The following is a 19128-nucleotide window of genomic DNA, read 5'->3' as shown; positions in this document are numbered from 1 at the left end:
CAAATGTTTGTAGTCATGTTCACGCTTGTTGAATCTTCATGAATCTATGCAAAGCAAAACCCTATGGAACATTTTCTCACTCCGAAATACATGACGTTTGTCAACTGTAAATCAAATAAAATATCTATTTCGGATATTTAAAGAGTGTTTTTTTTTTTTAGTCTGACGTTTTTTAGTGTCAAGCAGCCACTAGAGGTCTCACTTTGTGTTATTTTACAACCACCAGGTGAACTACAGGTCACTGTATATCATGACACTGCTGTGAGGACAGTCAGGGGTCTTTTGTTTTTTTAAAAGAAGTCTCTACTACTTACCAAGCCTGCATTTATTTCATCCAAAGTACAGCAAAAACAGTAACATTTTGACATATTTTTATTATTTAAAATAACTGCCTTCTGTTTGAATATATTTTAACATGTAATTTTTTCCTGTGATCAAAGCTGAATTTTCAGCATCATTACTCCAGGCTTCAGTGTCACATGATCCTTCAGAAATCCTTCTAATATGCTGATTTGAAGAAATTATAGAAATTAATATTTTTAGCAAGGATGCTTTAAATTGATCAAAAGTGATGATAAAGATTTAGAATGTTACAAGATAAATGCTGTTCTTCTGAACTTTCTATTCATCAAAGAAAAATAATGATAATCATATAATAAATGTTTTTTTGAGCAGCAAATCAGAATATTAGAATGATTTCTGAAGGATCATGTGACTGGAGTAATGATGCTTAAAATTCAGCTTTGAAATCACAAGAATAAATTACATTTTAAAATATATTCAAAGAGAAAAAGGTTATTTTAAATAGTATAAATATTTTAAATGTTACTGTTTTTGCTGTACGCTGGATCAAATAAATGCATGCTTTGTGAGCAGAAGAGACGTCTTTAAAAAAACATGAAACTTTTTTATTTGATTTTTTTTTTTTTTTTTGCATTTATTTGATTAAAAATACAGTAATATTGTGAAATATTATTTCAATTTAAAATAACTGTTTTTTATTTTAATACATGTTGAAATGTAATTTATTCCTGTGATGCAAAGCTGAATTTTCAGCATCATTACTCCAGTCAAGTGTCACATGATCCTTCAGAAATCATTCTAATATGCTGATTTGCTTATCAATTTTTAAATATTATAATTTCTTATTATTATCAATGTTGAAAACAGTTGTTGCTTGTAATATTTTTTGATGAATTGTTCTTGTTCTTCTTCTTTTTTTTTTAAAAGGTTTTTAATTGAATATAAAGTAACAAAAATATAAAAGCATTTATTTGAAATAGAATTTCCAAAAAGTCTTCATTGTTGATTTTGATCAATTTAAAATTTCGGTTTGCTAAAAAAAAAAAAATAATTTAAAAAAAAAAAAAAAAAAAAAAATATTTGATAAACTGTAATGGTCATGTGTACAGTCATTAAATTATTTGAAAATATAAAAAAAAAATGTCTTTAATGTCACTTTTGATAGATTTAATGAATCCTTGCTGAATAAACGTGTTAATTTGTTAAAAATAAATAAATAAATAAATATACTGATCCCAAACATTTCAATATTTCAGGGAGTTCAGGGAGGTTACTGTTTTTGCTGTACTCTGGATCAAATAAATGCATGCTTTGTGAGCAGAAGAGACTTCTTTAAAAAACATAAAAAATCTTACTGTTCAAAAACTTTTGACTGGTAGTGTATACATATAAAATATGCTTAATATGCTCACTAAGGCCGCATTTATTTTATTAAAAAAATACAGTAATACTGTTAAATGTTATTTCAATTGAAAATAACTGTTTTCTATTTTAATACATGTTAAAATGGAATTTATTCTTGTGATGCAAAGCTGAATTTTCAGCATAATTACTCCAGTCAAGTGTCTAATATGCTGATTTGCTTATCAATTTTTAAATATTAAAAAATCAATGTTAAAAACAGAATTATTTACCTATATTTACCTTTATATAACCTATATATAAGAATATAAAATAACACCAATATAAAATGATTTAATAGTTTTCAAATAATTTCCAAAAAGTCTATTGATTTTGATCAATTTAAAATTTTTAGTTTGCTAAAATAATAATAATAATAATAATAATAATAAAAAAAAAAAAAAAAAAAAAAAAAACATTTGATAAACTGTAATGGTCATGTGTATATAATAAACATGTTAATTTCTTAAAAATAAATAAATAAATAAATATACTGATCCCAAACATTTGAATGTTTGTTTATATATATTAATCTTATTAAAACTAATATGACATACCACAAATGCTTATCTGTTTAGTCGGTGTTTAATATAGATCAGCAGTTTAGTGTGTGACTGTTACTGTACAGTCCTGAGGTCAGTAATCATGTGTAAATGAGCGTTCAGGGAGGTTACAGCTCTATATTTAGAGAGAACTTACTGGAATGGTTACCCATAACCCTCCCAAACTGAACCGCCAGCTGATTATGAATCGGAATCGGGGCCTGTGAGACGGTGACCCCATTAAATGTGTTACTTACTGTACGCCACATCTGTCAATCCACTGAAAATCACTTTAACACCAGCTGACTGGAATGATGACGTCAGTGAAGAACACAGCATTTTTGTATGACTACTAAACCCAGTTAGGATTTTCACACCAGCGCTGTGAGAGGTCAGCGTTTCGTGACTCAGGTTTTGACACGAAGGAGTGAAATATGAGTCATCATATTTCTATAAAGGACTGGAGAGTCACTGAGCTGGTGTAGGTGACACTATACTCCTCCCTTGTGCTCCTGCGCCGCGTGGAGGCTATTTTTGGCTCTCCTGTGACAGTCGGAGCAGCTCTCGCTGACAGCTGACCGCAGGGGCCAAATCAAAACAAGCACCGCACCTCCGCCAACCTGTTACAGCGGCGAGACCATCACAACACTTCACCGGACAGACTCCCACATTTAAGGAAAAGGAGGTTACATATACATAATTCTCCATCAGCTTCTGCATTCGAGTGAGCTTCAGCGATATGACCTCAAATGAGGAGGACAAAGATCCTGATATTGAGCTTTTCGTGAAGGTAAGTTTGAAGATAAGCTTTCATTATCTGCCAGTCTAAGCTCTCTGGCTGTTGCACACTTAATCAATAGCCAAGAATCAATGCTGGCATTACTTGTAAAAGCTTTCTGGTAGTTTCAGCAGTTTGCGTTGACGATAAAATGGGCGTTTGGCCCGGGACAGTAACATTTCTCTTGAATTATTTCTTCCTTTCTATCAACACCTCACGCTCTAATTCCTCTGTGTTCAAGTGTCTCCTTTCTTCTGCTGCTTTCTGTGGTTTGTTTTGCAGATGTGATGACGTTTAGACGATGCTAAGAGCTGATAATGGTGAAAGAGTGAGGATGAAATGTTGATAAAAACAGTATAAAAGCTTTATAAATCAAAGAACCGTCAAAAGGTCAGACGCTGTGTTTTTTCCACATGGCGTCGAAGTTATAAATAGAGCTAATAGTGAGAGTAAATGCAGAGGGGTTGAAAAACTTTGTGTTTACTGCTTGCTGACTATTGATATATGACCTCATGTGATGTTTGCTAAGTTGCTTAACATTATAGGTTAGTGATTTGCCAGCCCCTAACTTTTAATATTAAACTTCTGCATACTGTGTTACAGACATGAATGATTCATTTATTTACCCTCTTTCTTTCTTCTGTTGATCACAGAAGAAGATATTTTGAAGAATTGTTTTGCAACCAAACGGTTGCCGGTAGCCATTGACTTCTACCGTATTTTTATCATACTATTGAAGTCAATGGCTACCGTCATGTTTACCAACATTCTTTACTACTTATCTACTTTTGTGAAGGAATAAATAGAATGTTCATTTTTGGGTGAACTATCCATCAAAAACAATTTGTTGAGTCAACTTAAAATCATTTGTTTCCTGGCTGCCTTAACATTTTAAGTTCAGTCGACTCAAAAAAGTTTATACAACTTGGAATGTTTCTAAAATAATTTGTTACCCTGCTACCTTAAAATTTTAAGCTTAGCCAACTTGAAATGTTAAGTTGTACTAAGTGACAACTTAGATATTTGAGTTGATTCAACTTAACATTTTAAGGCAGCTGGGTAACTTACCCAGCTTTTAAGTTTAACAAACCAAAATTTTTGTTTAAACTCAAATATCTAAGTTGTCACTTAGTGCAACTTAACATTTCAACATTTAAAATTTTAAGGTAGCAGGGTAACAAATTATTTTAAGTTGAATCAACAAATTGTTTTGTGATTTTTTTGTTTTTGCCTTCTAAAAAAAATGAATGTTTTAAAAGCAAATGCCATAGAAAGAACTTTCCAACTAACAATTCTTAAAAGAACCATTTTTTCTAAGTGTAAAGAACATTTTACACTATAAAGAAACTTTTGTGCAATGGATAGATTCTATGCAACCAAAAATTCCAAAAAAGAACCTTTAATTTCAAGTTTTGCATGGACTAAATCCAGAATAATAAAACACATCTGTTCAATATAAATAACTAATTAAAATAATACAATTATATTTAGTCCATGCTCTGAATATAATTTATCCCATGGGAAGGTGGATTGAGTAATGTCAGATACAGTAAACATCTGCGTGTGAGCAGAAGCAATAACTCAGACATTTGATCTGAGCCAATCAAGCGTTGACCGTTTGAAAACTAACCTCTATGCATTTTATCCCGGCGCAGTTAAGTGCTAAACATTAATTTTAGGTGGTAAGGATGATGTCTAACTCAAACTTGTGTTGACAGGTACAGTATGATCCCAAAGCCTTTTCTGTGGGCTAATGGGGCAGGTAATGGAATTTCAATGCATAATTCAGCTCGAGCGAGGATCTGATGTCCGGCTCAGGTTACTGGCCCAGTTTAAGGATGCTATTGGATAGCTTGATTGCCTAATTTCAGATATGGAAATTTGGCACTGAATCCTGTTGGTTCTTTGTGCTGTGTACTGTTGTATTGAAGATTACAAATCATGCACTGAATGGTGAATGACTTACATGGGTTTAATCTCACATTTGCCCTAATGACACTGACATGCATGCCTGGGTTTGTGAGTTATATATACAAACTGAAACTTTATTTATACAAATGTATTTATTATATTTATTTAAAAATGTCTAACTTTAAAATTCAATAAATGTAATATGTGTGTGTGTATACATACTACATATATACTTAATATGTAAGTATATCTAATATAATATATAATATAATATATGTATATATTATATATATATATATAATATGTAAGTATATATAATATAATATAATATATTATATTACATATACTTTTTATACAAGTATATATTTATTAATTATATATTTAACTGATATATGTATATATATGTGTGTGTGTGTGTGTGTGTGTATGTGCATAGGCCTGTATTTAATTATTTTTTTATTTATTTTAATAAGAATATATATATATACATACATACATTTAGTAATTTCTTATTTATGTTTATAAGAAATATAGTTTATTAATTTTTTTATATTTTTAAGATGTATATGTTATATTTCAACAGTTTTTATAAATTTTTAAAAGAATTATATACACACACTATATATTTAGTTTTTACTTATATTAGATTTTTATAAAATGTATGTTAAAATTGATTAAGATATTGTCTTTAGATTTTATTTATAAGATGTATATATTATATTTAATACGTTACTATATATACTATATATATATATATATATATATATATATAAGAGGTGTATATATTATATTTAATCAGTTTTAATTTTTTAGTAATTTTTATACAAATTATATACACAGTGTATATTTAGTTTTTACTTAAATATTTAGATTTTGTATTTATAAGATGTATATATTATATTTAATAATTCTTTACTTATTTTAATAAGAATTACATATATACATACATTTTAGGTCATAATTCATTGTGTAATTTTTTTTTTTTTTACATTGCTTAATTATTATAACTAACAAGCTAATACATTTTTACATTTTCGAGATCTTTACTGCATTTGAAAAAAATACTGTGGTGATACCATGGTATTGTACTTATATATATTAAACCTGGCATACTTGTTTATCTGTTTGTGTTCCTCAGGCTGGCAGTGATGGAGAAAGTATTGGAAATTGTCCTTTTTCTCAAAGGCTTTTTATGATCCTATGGCTGAAGGGAGTCGTGTTTAACGTCACCACTGTTGACCTGAAAAGGTAACGGAAGTGTGTTTAAAAATCAGTTTTTGGCATTAGAGTTGCTGTTAGAAAATTTTTGTTAGCTTTATATAGATATGTCCCATCCAAAAGTCCTGTTTCAACCAGAAGCATTTTCATTGGTTTTAATCAGCTGTGTTATGTAATGATCAGATGTGAAAATCTAAAATTGTTCATTTTTCTTTAAGGAAACCAGCTGATCTTCATAACCTCGCTCCTGGTACTCCTCCACCATTCCTTACCTTCAATGGCGAAGTGCGGACAGACGTCAACAAAATCGAGGAATTCTTGGAAGAGATGCTAGCGCCTCCCAAGTAGGTTGACACAGAGATGTTCACAGAGGGATGGTTGTTTATGCAAGGTGAACAACATAATTTTTCATTCACGTCCAAAGGTATCCAAAACTGGCTGCGAAGAACAAGGAGTCCAACACGGCGGGAAATGACATCTTTGCAAAGTTCTCGGCCTACATCAAGAACACAAATCCAGGAGCCAACGCAAGTGAGTTTAACGTCTGCTCTATGACTTATTAGACAGGTTCAAGGAATATCTACAGCTCTTTATGGATGCTCCGCTGTCAGCGGCGAAATATGGAGCCACAGAGCTCATTCGCATTCCACTAGGCCTTTACAGGATTTGTCTTGACTTAAAGCCACTGTATTTCTTCAGATAAAAACATTCAGCACAAGCACATATCAAACTTTTGGCTGTGTAGGTCTGGAGAAGGGGCTACTGAAAGCTCTGAAGAAACTGGACAACTTCCTGAACTCCCCTCTGCCGGATGAGATTGATGCCGATAGTACGGGGGAGGAGAAGTGCTCCAACCGCAAGTACTTGGACGGCAATGAATTAACGCTCGCGGACTGCAACCTCCTCCCCAAACTGCACGTAGTGAAGGTGATGTACCGCTGGGAGAGCTGCTGTAATTGATCATTTAGTGCAAGATAATATAGTGCTGATTCCTGAAATGTTCCTTTTTATTGCTGAAATGTTCCAAAAATGTTCTTTTTATTGCAGTGAATGTTTTAGGTTGGGTTTTATGTTAGTATAAGTCAGTTTTTGCACAGATACGCACCTTTCCAGCTAACAGGGGACACTCTAAAAAACACGAAATATGGACAAATCCAGCAGTTGGGTTAAATGTTTAACCGAACCTTCTTGGTTGTTTTATTTAACTCAAATATTGTTTAAAAATGACTATATAGCTGGCTTGAAAGGAAGCCAAAATAGGTTGTAAATTAAAAATCAGACACATAATTACTAGAGGCATCAGCAACAATCAAAAGGTGAACATTTATAATAAGCCATTTAAAATTTTAAAAGCCATTTAAAAGTTTATTATTTAATTCTTATTTATTTAACTTATTAATAAAATGTGTATTTATTCATAATAACAAACATTCATTTTCAACCCTCCAACTTCAGGTTCATTTTAAGGAAGAAATATAGTAACTATTAAACAATAGTTGAGTTACATAAAACTACCAAAAAGTTTAGCTTAACCCAACCGCTGGGTCGAAAAAAACCCCCAAACGAATAAAAACGAATCGCTGAGTTCTATATTTCACCCAACTTGGGTTGTTTTTAACCCTGCATTTTCTGGAGGTAAACATTCTCACAACTTTTAATGTTTTTTTTTTTTTTTTTTACGACAAAAGTAATATATAGGCTATTTAATATACGTTCTCATAACGCTGAGAAAAAACGTGCTTAGATTATTAAAAATAAATGTTAAAGTAACATATTTAGGGTGAAGTAGTAGAATATTGTTAGAAATATTTTAGTAATTTTTAAATAATGTTCTAATTATAATACAAAAACTGGACATTTTAACATTCTTAGAATGTTAAAAACAAAGCTTCACCTTTTGAAACTTTTAAATAACTTTAGAATCATGGCAAGAAACTGGACATTGTATCGTTTTAGTAAGATTTCAAAACAATGTTTTATAACCTTAATTTATTATCTGGGTTAAAGTATTTTGAACATTCCAGATTTATCAAATGTTTCAAAAACACAGATACACTTTAAAGTCTTTCAAACAATCAGGGAAAAAAACAGTGGGGCATGTTGTCACATTATGTATGGGATAAGTTGTCACAATTGCATCCTGCAGTTTTTTGACACTGATTTGAGAAGAATACCTTTTCAGAAATATGAAATACTACCTAAATTAAAATTAAAAGTTATTATCCACATCATATCTGCACTGAAAATGTATTACAGGCAAATTAATTGAAAAATTGAACTGCAATAAATCCTTGCATGTTGCATTTTCATTTTTGCTTTTTCATGAATTGCATTTTCAACATATAATACATATGTGACAATTTGCCCCAAACTGACATTTATTAAAATAATCTTAGGATGATTTTTTAGGGTATAAATTAGCACTGTCAGTTGTTTCCTTTCATCATTATTTGTATCCAACATTCAGTTCATAACATTTCAGCACATTTTCTTAAATAACTTTATTATTGCCTAGGAAAAAGATGCAGCGGAGTATTTTGTCACACTATGTATTAAAAATGGGGCAAGTTGTCACGCAGGGACCCTTCAGTTTATTATCACTGATTGAGAAAAATACCTTTTCTCAAATATGAAATTCTACCTAAAGTATATGAAAAAGTAATCTTCCCAATCATATGTGCATTTAAAATGCATTGTAACCTAAGTAAGTAACATGCAAACTGCAATATCTGTTTTGAAACAATCTCTGTTGTATAAAACACTATAATAAATTTGACAACCCTAGTAAAAAAGTAATAGATTTCAAATGCATTTATTTTATACTAAGTATAGTTCAAGTCATGTTTACAGATATATCACTCAAGACTTACTGATATAAAATTTGTAATTAAACTTTATTTGGAGTACTACTTGTGCACAATGCACATTTATTTTATTAAGCCTAAAATATGTTTTTTTAATGTCACTATTGATGGGGACTGTATGATCTTTAAATAATATCTGTCTTTAAATGCAAAATATTATTGTGTACCTAAAGTATACTTACGATAGTTCGACTTTAGCACAATCAAATATACTTACGTATATCTTTAGTTGGTCTTCAGCACTACTTCCACACTTCAAATTTAATTCAATTTAATCAATTTTGCATTAGGGTGCAAAATTAGTTGGTCCAGTTTAGCAGATTTTAAGTATACCAGTTTAGTATACTAAAAGTACAATTGTAGAGCACATTTACATAATATGTAAATGCATTTGTGGTGTACTTAGCATGAAATAAATTTATTTTAAATACATTTAGTATATTTATTTTTCACTAGGGATGGCTTTGACAATTGACATTTTTACTGTTTCATGAATTGCAATTTGCAATTGATGAATTGCAACATATAAAATGACATGTGACAACTTGCCCCATTTATTAAAATCCTCATAGGATGATTTGTTTGAAATAGATCATAAACTAGCAGTGTCATTTTTTTCATCATGATGTTTCTGTCCACATTCAGGTGGTTTCCAAGAAGTATCGTAACTTTGAGATCCCATCAGACTTCAGTGGAGTCTGGAGGTACCTGCAGAACGCCTACGCCCGGGATGAATTCACCAACACCTGTGCGGCAGACAGAGAGATTGAACTGGCCTATCAGGATGTGGCCAAGCGGCTGGGCAAATGAACACGCACTAATCAGTGACTCTAATAATCATATGCAAAACTGCTAAAGGGGTGACCTTTCTCTTGGTGAAAGATTGTCTCACAAAATGATTTTTCTTCAGCAGTTATTGAGCAGAATTTGCCTACAGGACATTGACTTGGTCCTGTAATACTGCTGTCATGCTTGTGTGTACTTCCCATGCTATTGCCATTATGTTTACTGTCTGTAAGTGACATAAACTCCTCTATTAGTGTCGCTATCTATGACGGTCTAGAAAAAACACTGTGCCACTGTTTCTCTACAACTTTTCAGGGTTGGATGATGATTCTCCTCACTTAAAGTCCAAATTCTCAAATTTTGCAATGTATAAATTATTTTTGCTAGCTTGTGAAACTAATATAATTTTGTGCTTAATCTAAGAGTATGATATTCAACATTAGTATTTATTATGGTTAAGCTGTGTAAATATTCATAGGAGAAAAAAGGTGATCATGAAAGAATGTAATTTCTTTAGAATTGGCTTGAGAACAATTCTATTTAAGCACACAGCCCCACCTAGTGGAGACATTAATAAAGCTGAGCTATTTAAAATAGCCTTATTTTGCAGCTGATAAAGTATATACACACTGGCACAAAGAAATATTTAAAAAATAATTATTGTTTGTATAATAAAATCAAAGCCATCATCAAAATAGGCACATGTTTAGGTCTCAGGTATCTCTAGCCCTGTGTGGAATTTTAATATATTTGAACTGAACAACAATATTAATTGTCTCTTATTAATAAAATATATTTTTTCATGAAGCTTGTGAAGTTTCTTTTGTTTAATAACGTGTCATACTGCAAGAATAATATTGGGGAGAAGCTCATATGCATCATACTCACCCATTTTGTCGTTTACCACAGGCATTCAACTCATTTGCTACACTACCCATAGTTTAGCCATATATTTGTAGAAAAATCGTGGTTATACAAAAAAACATGGTTACTACACTTTCACTATAGTAAAAGGCAAAGCAGGGTTAATTTCTTAAGGGATCTGTATTTGTGCATACTTTATTGTTTCATTTTTCATTGCTGCAATGCCTTAATGAATCAAATGATTCGCGACCCGCGCTCCGAAGTTCCGATCTAAATCAAATGATTCGCGACCTGAAGTTCCGATCTAAATCAAATGATTCGCGACCTGAAGTTCCGATCTAAATCAAATGATTCGCGCTCCGAAGTTCCGATCTAAATCAAATGATTCGCGACCTGAAGTTCCGATCTAAATCAAATGATTCGCGCTCCGAAGTTCCGATCTAAATTAAATGAGTCGCGATCCGCGCTCCGAAGTACCGATCTAAATCAAATGATTCGCGACCCGCGCTCCGAAGTTCCGATCTAAATCAAATGATCCGCGCTCCGAAGTTCCGATCTAAATCAAATGATTCGCGCTCCGAAGTTCCGATCTAAATCAAATGAGTCGCGACTCGCGCTCCGAAGTTCCGATCTAAATCAAATGATTCGCGACCCGCGCTCCGAAGTTCCGATCTAAATCAAATGATTTGCGACCTGAAGTTCCGATCTAAATCAAATGATTCGCGCTCCGAAGTTCCGATCTAAATCAAATGATTTGCGACCCGCGCTCCGAAGTTCCGATCTAAATTAAATGAGTCACGATCCGCGCTCCGAAGTTCCGATCTAAATCAAATGATTCGCGACCCGCGCTCCGAAGTTCCGATCTAAATCAAATGATTTGCGCTCCGAAGTTCCGATCTAAATTAAATGAGTCGTGATCCGCGCTCCGAAGTTCCGATCTAAATCAAATGATTCGCAACCTGAAGTTCGGATCTAAATCAAATGATTCGTGCTCCGAAGTTCCGATCTAAATCAAATGATTCGCGACCCGCGCTCCAAAGTTCCGATCTAAATCAAACGATTCGTGCTCCGAAGTTCCGATCTAAATCAAATGATTCACGACCCGCGCTCCGAAGTTCCAAACTAATTCAAATGATTCGCGCTCCGAAGTTCCGATCTAAATTAAATGATTTGCGCTCCGAAGTTCCGATCTAAATCAAATGACTCGCGACCCGCGCTCCGAAGTTCCGATCTAAATCAAATGATTCAAGACCCGCGCTCCGAAGTTCCGATCTAAATCAAATGATTCGCGCTCTGAAGTTCCGATCTAAATCAAATGATTCACGACCCGCGCTCCGAGGTTCCGATCTAAATCAAATGATTCGCGCTCCAAAGTTCCGATCTAAATCAAATGATTCGCGCTCCGAAGTTCCGATCTAAATCAAATGATTTTCACTCCGAAGTTCCGATCTTAATCAAATGATTCGCGATCCGCGCTCCGAAGTCCCGATCCGAATAAATGAATCGCGATATTTGAAGTTCCGATGAAATGATTCGCGAACCCGCTCCGAAGTGCCGATCTAAATCAAATGATTCGCATTTCGCTTCGATTCGGAAAGCTTCGAATCATTGTGCGACACAATGGAATAGTGCTTTTTGATTACAAGCGATGTCCAAATTCGAAAATGAATGGCTCATTTGATCTGTTTGCTAGTGAATCGCTTGTATGTTTGAAGTCACGAGTTTGAATCAATCGGAGAGGTTCCAGCATAAATGACACACTCAATTGAATCGGTTTGTCTGTTCCACCGCTTTTCGTTCCTTCAGCCATGTCTGTGTTGTCAGTACTGCTACTGGCTTAACTCCCTAGTTTCATAACATTAAGCGCGAAGAAGTTGTTTATAATTAAAATATCGACATTTCCATTCCAAAGATAACATTCGATCAAAATTATTGATATGGACAATTTAATAGTTCCTACTAAATTCTACGCCCTTGCAATCGTCACTGTATCTGCGGAACTAGTTTTCTGGGCGGAAACTCGCTTTAAATGACGATCCTGTTTTGTATCCTTCCGCGTTCTATGAGAAAGTCACTGCGTTTATCGTCTTGTCAGGATTGTTTTGAAAGAAAATGCAGGTTAGTAAACGGTTTTAACACACTACTCTCATGTTTAATCGTGTAGTTTTACTTGTTGTAGCTCTACGCTCAAAACTAAGTTTCAAAACTAAGCTCAAAACGTTTGTTTTTGTTCTTGTCTTGATTTCCAGTGTAGGCCTATAAGAAGACGCGATTTTTGTTTAACGGTTTTAGTCGCAATTTATCGTCAGTGGCAATACGACGTTACATGCTCTGTAGAGTTTATCTTATATTGATCCTGGAACATTTGTATTTATTTATTTATTTATTTATTTATTTTAACAGATCAGACGAAAGGTAAAACCAGCCTAAGGGAGTCTGTTGGTTTCTGAGGTGTTTTTGCTTGTCAGTTAAGGTTAGCCTGACTGGGAGACCAGATGGCTGACCAGCTAAACCAGTTGAACACCAGCCTACCATATTAAGGTGGTTTAAGTGTTTTTTTGTTTGTTTCAGCAGGATATAAATGAACATTAATTCCTCAAAATTACATACATGACCTTGAATGACGCTGCAATTGGCAACATATTCGTTTGACATAAATAACTTGGTGTGGTTACAACTGAACATCTGCTGAGCTGCGGGACCACTAACAACTGGATACAATATGAGATGCTTAAGATAATATTTCACAAAAACCAAATGGTCACCGTCTATCAAGCTGTCAAGTACGTGTGAAAAATGCTGTCGTTCCATCTGATTTCCAGCACGTGTGACGTCTGTATGTCAGGTTTAGCTGGCAGAAGAATAATATTGCTTTATACGAGCACGGAGATCAGATTGGAGCACAGGCCGAAACAGGAGAGGTTTTCCTCTGGTAGCTCAGGGCCGCTCGGCCTCATGGGTTTTAATTACCCTACTTCCTGTTGAGGAAGCCCTTTCACCATCTCTGAGGCGTTCAACACATTTCTTTCACTGCAAATTTAAACCATCTGCATTTGTTTCTGCAATCTTTATTTGGGCAGTGGGGCAAAGGACCGGTTAAACATGCACTTGGCTCATTCCTTGATCATTTCAGTACGTTTTGCACCATTCTGGATGAAATGTCCTGCGGCCTCAAGCGCATGGAAGGCCCAGTTGACTCACTCACACCCCACACATCAACACGCCAAACACACAATCATCTGTCTGCTGATGGAAATCCTTCTCCAACACGCTTTTCTTTTCCCCCAGTACTGTAGAGAATCTCTGCTTGTTACACAACATGCAAGCTTAATTTATTGAGAGATCTGTGCTGTTTTCCCAACTTCACTTTTTTACTTTAACTTTTCTGACTTTGAGTTTTCAGTAGACTTGCATTGATGGAGTGACCAGAATAGGTGCTTATTTTGACTTTACTGATCGGATTGCATTCAGTCAGGTATTCTTTTTTCCATTTGTGCTTAGTTATATTAATTTACAGAAGTGACTTTATACGTACATAGTGATTTTTTTACATAAGAATTTCTTGTATGAACTATTGATACACAGAATAGCATTTTACTGAGTGTTTTCTGTAAATCATGGTAAAAATATACACTACCAGTCAAAAGTATTGGGATAGTAAGATTTTTAATGTTTTTTTTTTAAAGAAGTCTCTTATGCTTACCAAGCATCTATTTATTTGATCCAAAGTACAGCAAAAACAGTAACATTCTGAAATAATTTTACTATTTAAAATAACTCTTTTCTATTTGAATATATTTTAATATAGATGAATAAAAAGTTCAGAAGAACAGTATTTATCCGAAATAGAAGTCTTTTGTAACATTAAACATGTCTTTATCACCACTTTTGATCAATTTTAAGCATTCTTGCTAAGTATTATTTTCTATAATTAATTTATAAAAATTAATTATAAAAATAATATAAATAAAAAAATATATTGACTCCAAGCTTTTGAATGGTGTAATGTATAATGTTACAAAAGCTTTTTATTTCAGATAAATGTTGATCTTTCTATTCATCAAATAATCCTGGAAAAAAAATTACTCAACTGTTTAAAATATTGATAATAATTATAATAATAATAATAATAAAATGTTTCTTAAACAGCAAATCAGCATATTAGGATGATTTCTGAAGGATTATGTGACACTGAAGACTGGAGTAATGATGCTAAAAATTCAGCTTTGGTCACAGGAATGTATTTGAAATATATTCAAATGCAAAGCAATTATTTTAAATAGTAAAAATATTTCACAATATTACTACTTTTGCTGTGTTTTGGATCAAATAAATGCAGGGTTGGTGAGCAGAAGAGACTTCTTTACAAACGTTAAAAATCTTACTGTTCAAAAACTTTTGACTGGTAATGTATATGAACTGTTGATACACAGAATACACAAATATATGATAGTCATTATATGATAGTCATTAAATTAAACGGGACACATTCTTCTTATAAAATTGTTTGGATGCTTTAAAAAAAAAACCCTTTTCGTCTTTGACCCAGCTATAAAAATTTGTTTCCATGATATTGCTACACTGAGTCCGTATCTACATAAATGACAGATTTGTAAAAACGCTTGACATTTACATGTAAATACTTCCATAGTGATTCTATGGTATTGCCTTGGGACTCTATGGCATTGCCTTGGGCCAGTAAGCAACCGCATAGCAAAGTGCTGAAAACCACTCAAAACACCGTTGCTACAGCATTGCAAAGCCCTGGCAGATGCTTCAGCATAATCAAATTTTGCACTCAAATTTGCTTTAGGAAATGTAAAAATCATTTTTTAAACATATTACAATAACTGAAGTATCTTTTCTTTTGACAGAAACCGTGGTAGCAGTGTTTGAGCAGAAGAAAGCAACAATGATACCATCACAGCACTGGAAAAAGCACATTATATGTCCTGGAACCAGCAATTACAGTACGTGTGAGAAAATGAGCCTTTTCCTGAACGCTTCTACCTTTCTTGAAGGGTGTCAAAGCAGCAGTAGCCGCTGACTTCATTACTCACTTCCCACCTGATTTAACTTATGCTGAAGTGGCAATTGCGTTTTCATAGCTCAAAACCCAAAGGTAATCAAAAGCAGAGCCCACTCCACGGACACTGCCAACGCACCACGCAAAAGGCATGCGATTCCTCCGCAACTCGGCTCGGATCACCAACATCAGAGGATTTCAGGGCAGTAAAGGCAAGGCAACCTGTAGTTCACTCGGACTGTTTTATCAAAACAAGCGTTTGCTTGAGTCTTATAATTATAGGCTAACGCACAGAGTTGGATTCAAGCATCGCTGCGCAGTAATATCCTTTGAGATCTTGTTGGATTTGTGACTGTGGATCGGTTGTGCATCAGTGACATCGCCTGGGCTCTAAATGATACCAAATGTTGAAGTTTGCCCCTGTTTCAAACAGCAGGGTAATTGTGGGTATGCATCAGTCAGATCTTGATTTAGACTTCAATGCTGTCTGTCTGCACCTCATGAAGAGATCCAAGAGGTTTCACATTTTATGGTGGAAAATTAAAAGTCTTCATGCTGAGAGTGTATGAAATGGCATTTGGTATTGTTTGCTTTGGTAGGAATATTTTATTTTGTCCATCGCCAGCTTGCCTTTTGGGATTTCGGGATACACTCTTTTATCTACTTTAAATTTCCATCGCGCTGTATATGTATGCTATGCTTTCATGTATTCCCCATCTGTCCATCTTAGTGTTTAGATCTGCATCACAATATGATGTATTTTTTTTCCGTGGAAAGCCTAAAGGGAGAGTTCACCCCAAAATTAAAATTTACTCATCAGCATTGACTGGCGAGCCAAACATATGACATTCTAAGAAAGCAAAGGAGGTATTTTGAATTTTTTTTTAAAAAAGCCTCTATTTACTGTGTAAGGGTTATTATATTTAACTAAAACCATAACAATTATGGGTAACACTTTACAATAAGGTTCGTTAGTTAACATGAACTAATAATGAACAATACTTCTTTAGCATTTGTTAAGCTTAGTTAACGGTAGTTTCAGCTTTTACTAATGCATTATTAAAATCACAAGTTGTGTTTGTTAACATTAGTTCATGCACTGTGAACTAACATGAACAAACAATAAACAACTTTTTATTAACTAACATTAACAAAAATAAATAGTGTAATAAATGTATTGTTCATTGTTCGTTCATGTTAATAAATATAATAAATGATGTTAACGAATGACAACCTATTGTACTTAAAATAAATGTTAGCTGAAATAAAATATAAAATATATATTTTTAAAATATATGAAAAAAATATATTAACACATTTTTATATAAAATTCCTTATTTTCATTTAATAAATTAATAAATAAATAAATAAACACATAAATAAATAAAAGGACAAACTGTAACTAAAATAAAATGAAAATTGACAATATATTAAAAAATATTATTCAAAATAGTAATACAAACTCAGTGACACAAAAAATAAGTTATAGTATTATTTTTGTGCAGCACTAACAATGAAAGCATTTAGTGAACAGGGGCTATCAAAACAAAAAAGCCAAAATTATACAATTTGCGTGCTGTATTTTTTAGTTACTCTGTAATTTTGCATTGAAATATAAGGTAAATTTGCTTGTAAGGAATTAGACTGGAAATAAAGTGTAAGAAAGATGTTTATGATGCTTTTCATGCCCTTTTTGGAGCTTGATAACCTCTAGTCACTGTATGCTTTCATTTTACAAAAGCAGAAAAAAAGAAAATCTTAAAGGTTTGAATCAACATGTGAGTGAGTATGTGATGACAGTATTATCATTTATGGGCGAACTATTTATCTAATTTAAAATGTAAAACCACAATGTTTTATCAAAAAGCTTGTGATGTCACCTTAACACCTCGATCTACATCATCTGTTGCAGCGAAACCTAAACCGACTCAAAAGAACTGCGAGAACAAACCCTCAGTCAGTGTAAACAGCTGCTACCTACTGGCAGCAAGTCACCGTATCGCTCTGCAGAGCGTGGAATGACCCTTCTGCGGTCATAATATGAGCCGTCCTGCTCTGTGCGCGGGGTTCCAGCGGTGTCGGGCCCCACTGCATGCTGGGAAGATAGAGAGGGTGAGAGTGATGGGGTAGAACAGTGTCACTCTCACACACGTGTGTTTGTTTAGGCTTTGGCACTCGGCGGTTTCCAGCGAGGTGTCAGAACGAAGCCTCGCTTCTGTTTCACACGTTCTTTTTCTGAAACCAGAGCGCATGTCATGCAGGGCTCGAAAATAATGATGAAAGCCTCACTGCATGTTCTTACGTTTAGTGCGGTCATGATATCAAAGTAAATACCAATACCAATGAAATGTGGAGATTGTAACTAACTGAAAAGCTAATGACCACCAGATTTTATTATATATAAACACATGACTGTCTTTAAGGGAATTAAGGGAAGTGAGTTTATATTTCTTTGATTCTCTGATTTTTTTTAGAGAGATAATTAAGATTAAGATAATTTAAGTTTAATATTTCTGCTTGTGCATCAGAAAAATTCTTTTTCATGGTTTCTAAGGGCTGCTGTTCACCATCTATGACTCATAATAGTATTTATGGAGACTAAATGACTGATCTTTGGCTTCATGCTCTTGGATCTCCTCCTCACCTCCTCCATCCTCGCCTCTCCCTAGCTAGAGGGAATCCCAAGTTTACCAAGGCGCAACCGTCGTTTCCATCAAAACACCATATTTACTGTAGGGTGGCCAACAAGAAGACACCTTTGCAAGTGTATGTTAACATCCTGTTTTTTTTTTTTTTTTTTTTCTTTCTCTTCAAGCTTTCATGCTGTTGTCATGATGTTGCAGTTGTTTTAGTTAAATATTTTAAAGTAGTTAAATATAATGTTGCAACATGCTGTGAAACTGATGCTGAGAAGAGTTTTAATTTGCATTCATTAATGTTTATTTTGTGTTATTGTTGCAGCACCAGCTTGGTTTCTGAGATTTCTGAGACAGTAGTTGCAGTAAAGCTTACCCACAGGAGGGCAGTGTTTCGTAAAATTTGCCCATGGTTCAGCACAGACCTGACCTTGAAGCAGGACTGGGAATGAGGTGATGATGCATTTGAGGTCTTACATTCATTCACACACAGTTTTGTAGCTTTCTCAATTGTTTTTAAATTCCTGACAAAAAAAATCCTGCAAAACTGCTCCTACAATTACTCCTACAAAAGCTGTCGCTGGATCATTTCAAAAGGCAACTTTAAGATACTAATATATACTATTTTGGGGTTAAAAAAAAAAAAAAAAAAAAGCTACAGAGGGGTGTAATATAATATAATTATAGATAATATAATTTAGCTTTGATCACAGGAATTAATTTTCAGCATCGTTATTCCAGTCAGTGTCACATGATCTTTTAGAAATCATTGTAATACGGTGATTTGTTCAAGAAACAT

The 19128-nt window shown here is 33.6% G+C and overlaps 1 protein-coding gene across 1 annotated transcript; it reads left to right on the top strand.

Annotated features, from left to right (window-relative positions):
* The first annotated feature begins 2726 nt into the window (after nucleotides 1-2726).
* clic5a (chloride intracellular channel 5a) lies at nucleotides 2727-10610 on the top strand. Its single transcript, XM_051134206.1, has 6 exons — nucleotides 2727-3036; nucleotides 6074-6183; nucleotides 6372-6497; nucleotides 6578-6684; nucleotides 6899-7080; nucleotides 9663-10610. Exons 1-6 carry the CDS (start codon nucleotides 2986-2988, stop codon nucleotides 9825-9827), a joined length of 741 nt encoding a protein of 246 aa, XP_050990163.1. The 5' UTR covers nucleotides 2727-2985; the 3' UTR covers nucleotides 9828-10610.
* Nucleotides 10611-19128: the final 8518 nt, after the last annotated feature.

This window comes from Labeo rohita, chromosome 17, assembly GCF_022985175.1.
Source record: "Labeo rohita strain BAU-BD-2019 chromosome 17, IGBB_LRoh.1.0, whole genome shotgun sequence".
Taxonomy (NCBI): Eukaryota; Metazoa; Chordata; class Actinopteri; order Cypriniformes; family Cyprinidae; genus Labeo; species Labeo rohita.
Note: the sequence above shows the minus strand (reverse complement) of the source record. Positions and strands in the feature narration are given on the sequence as shown.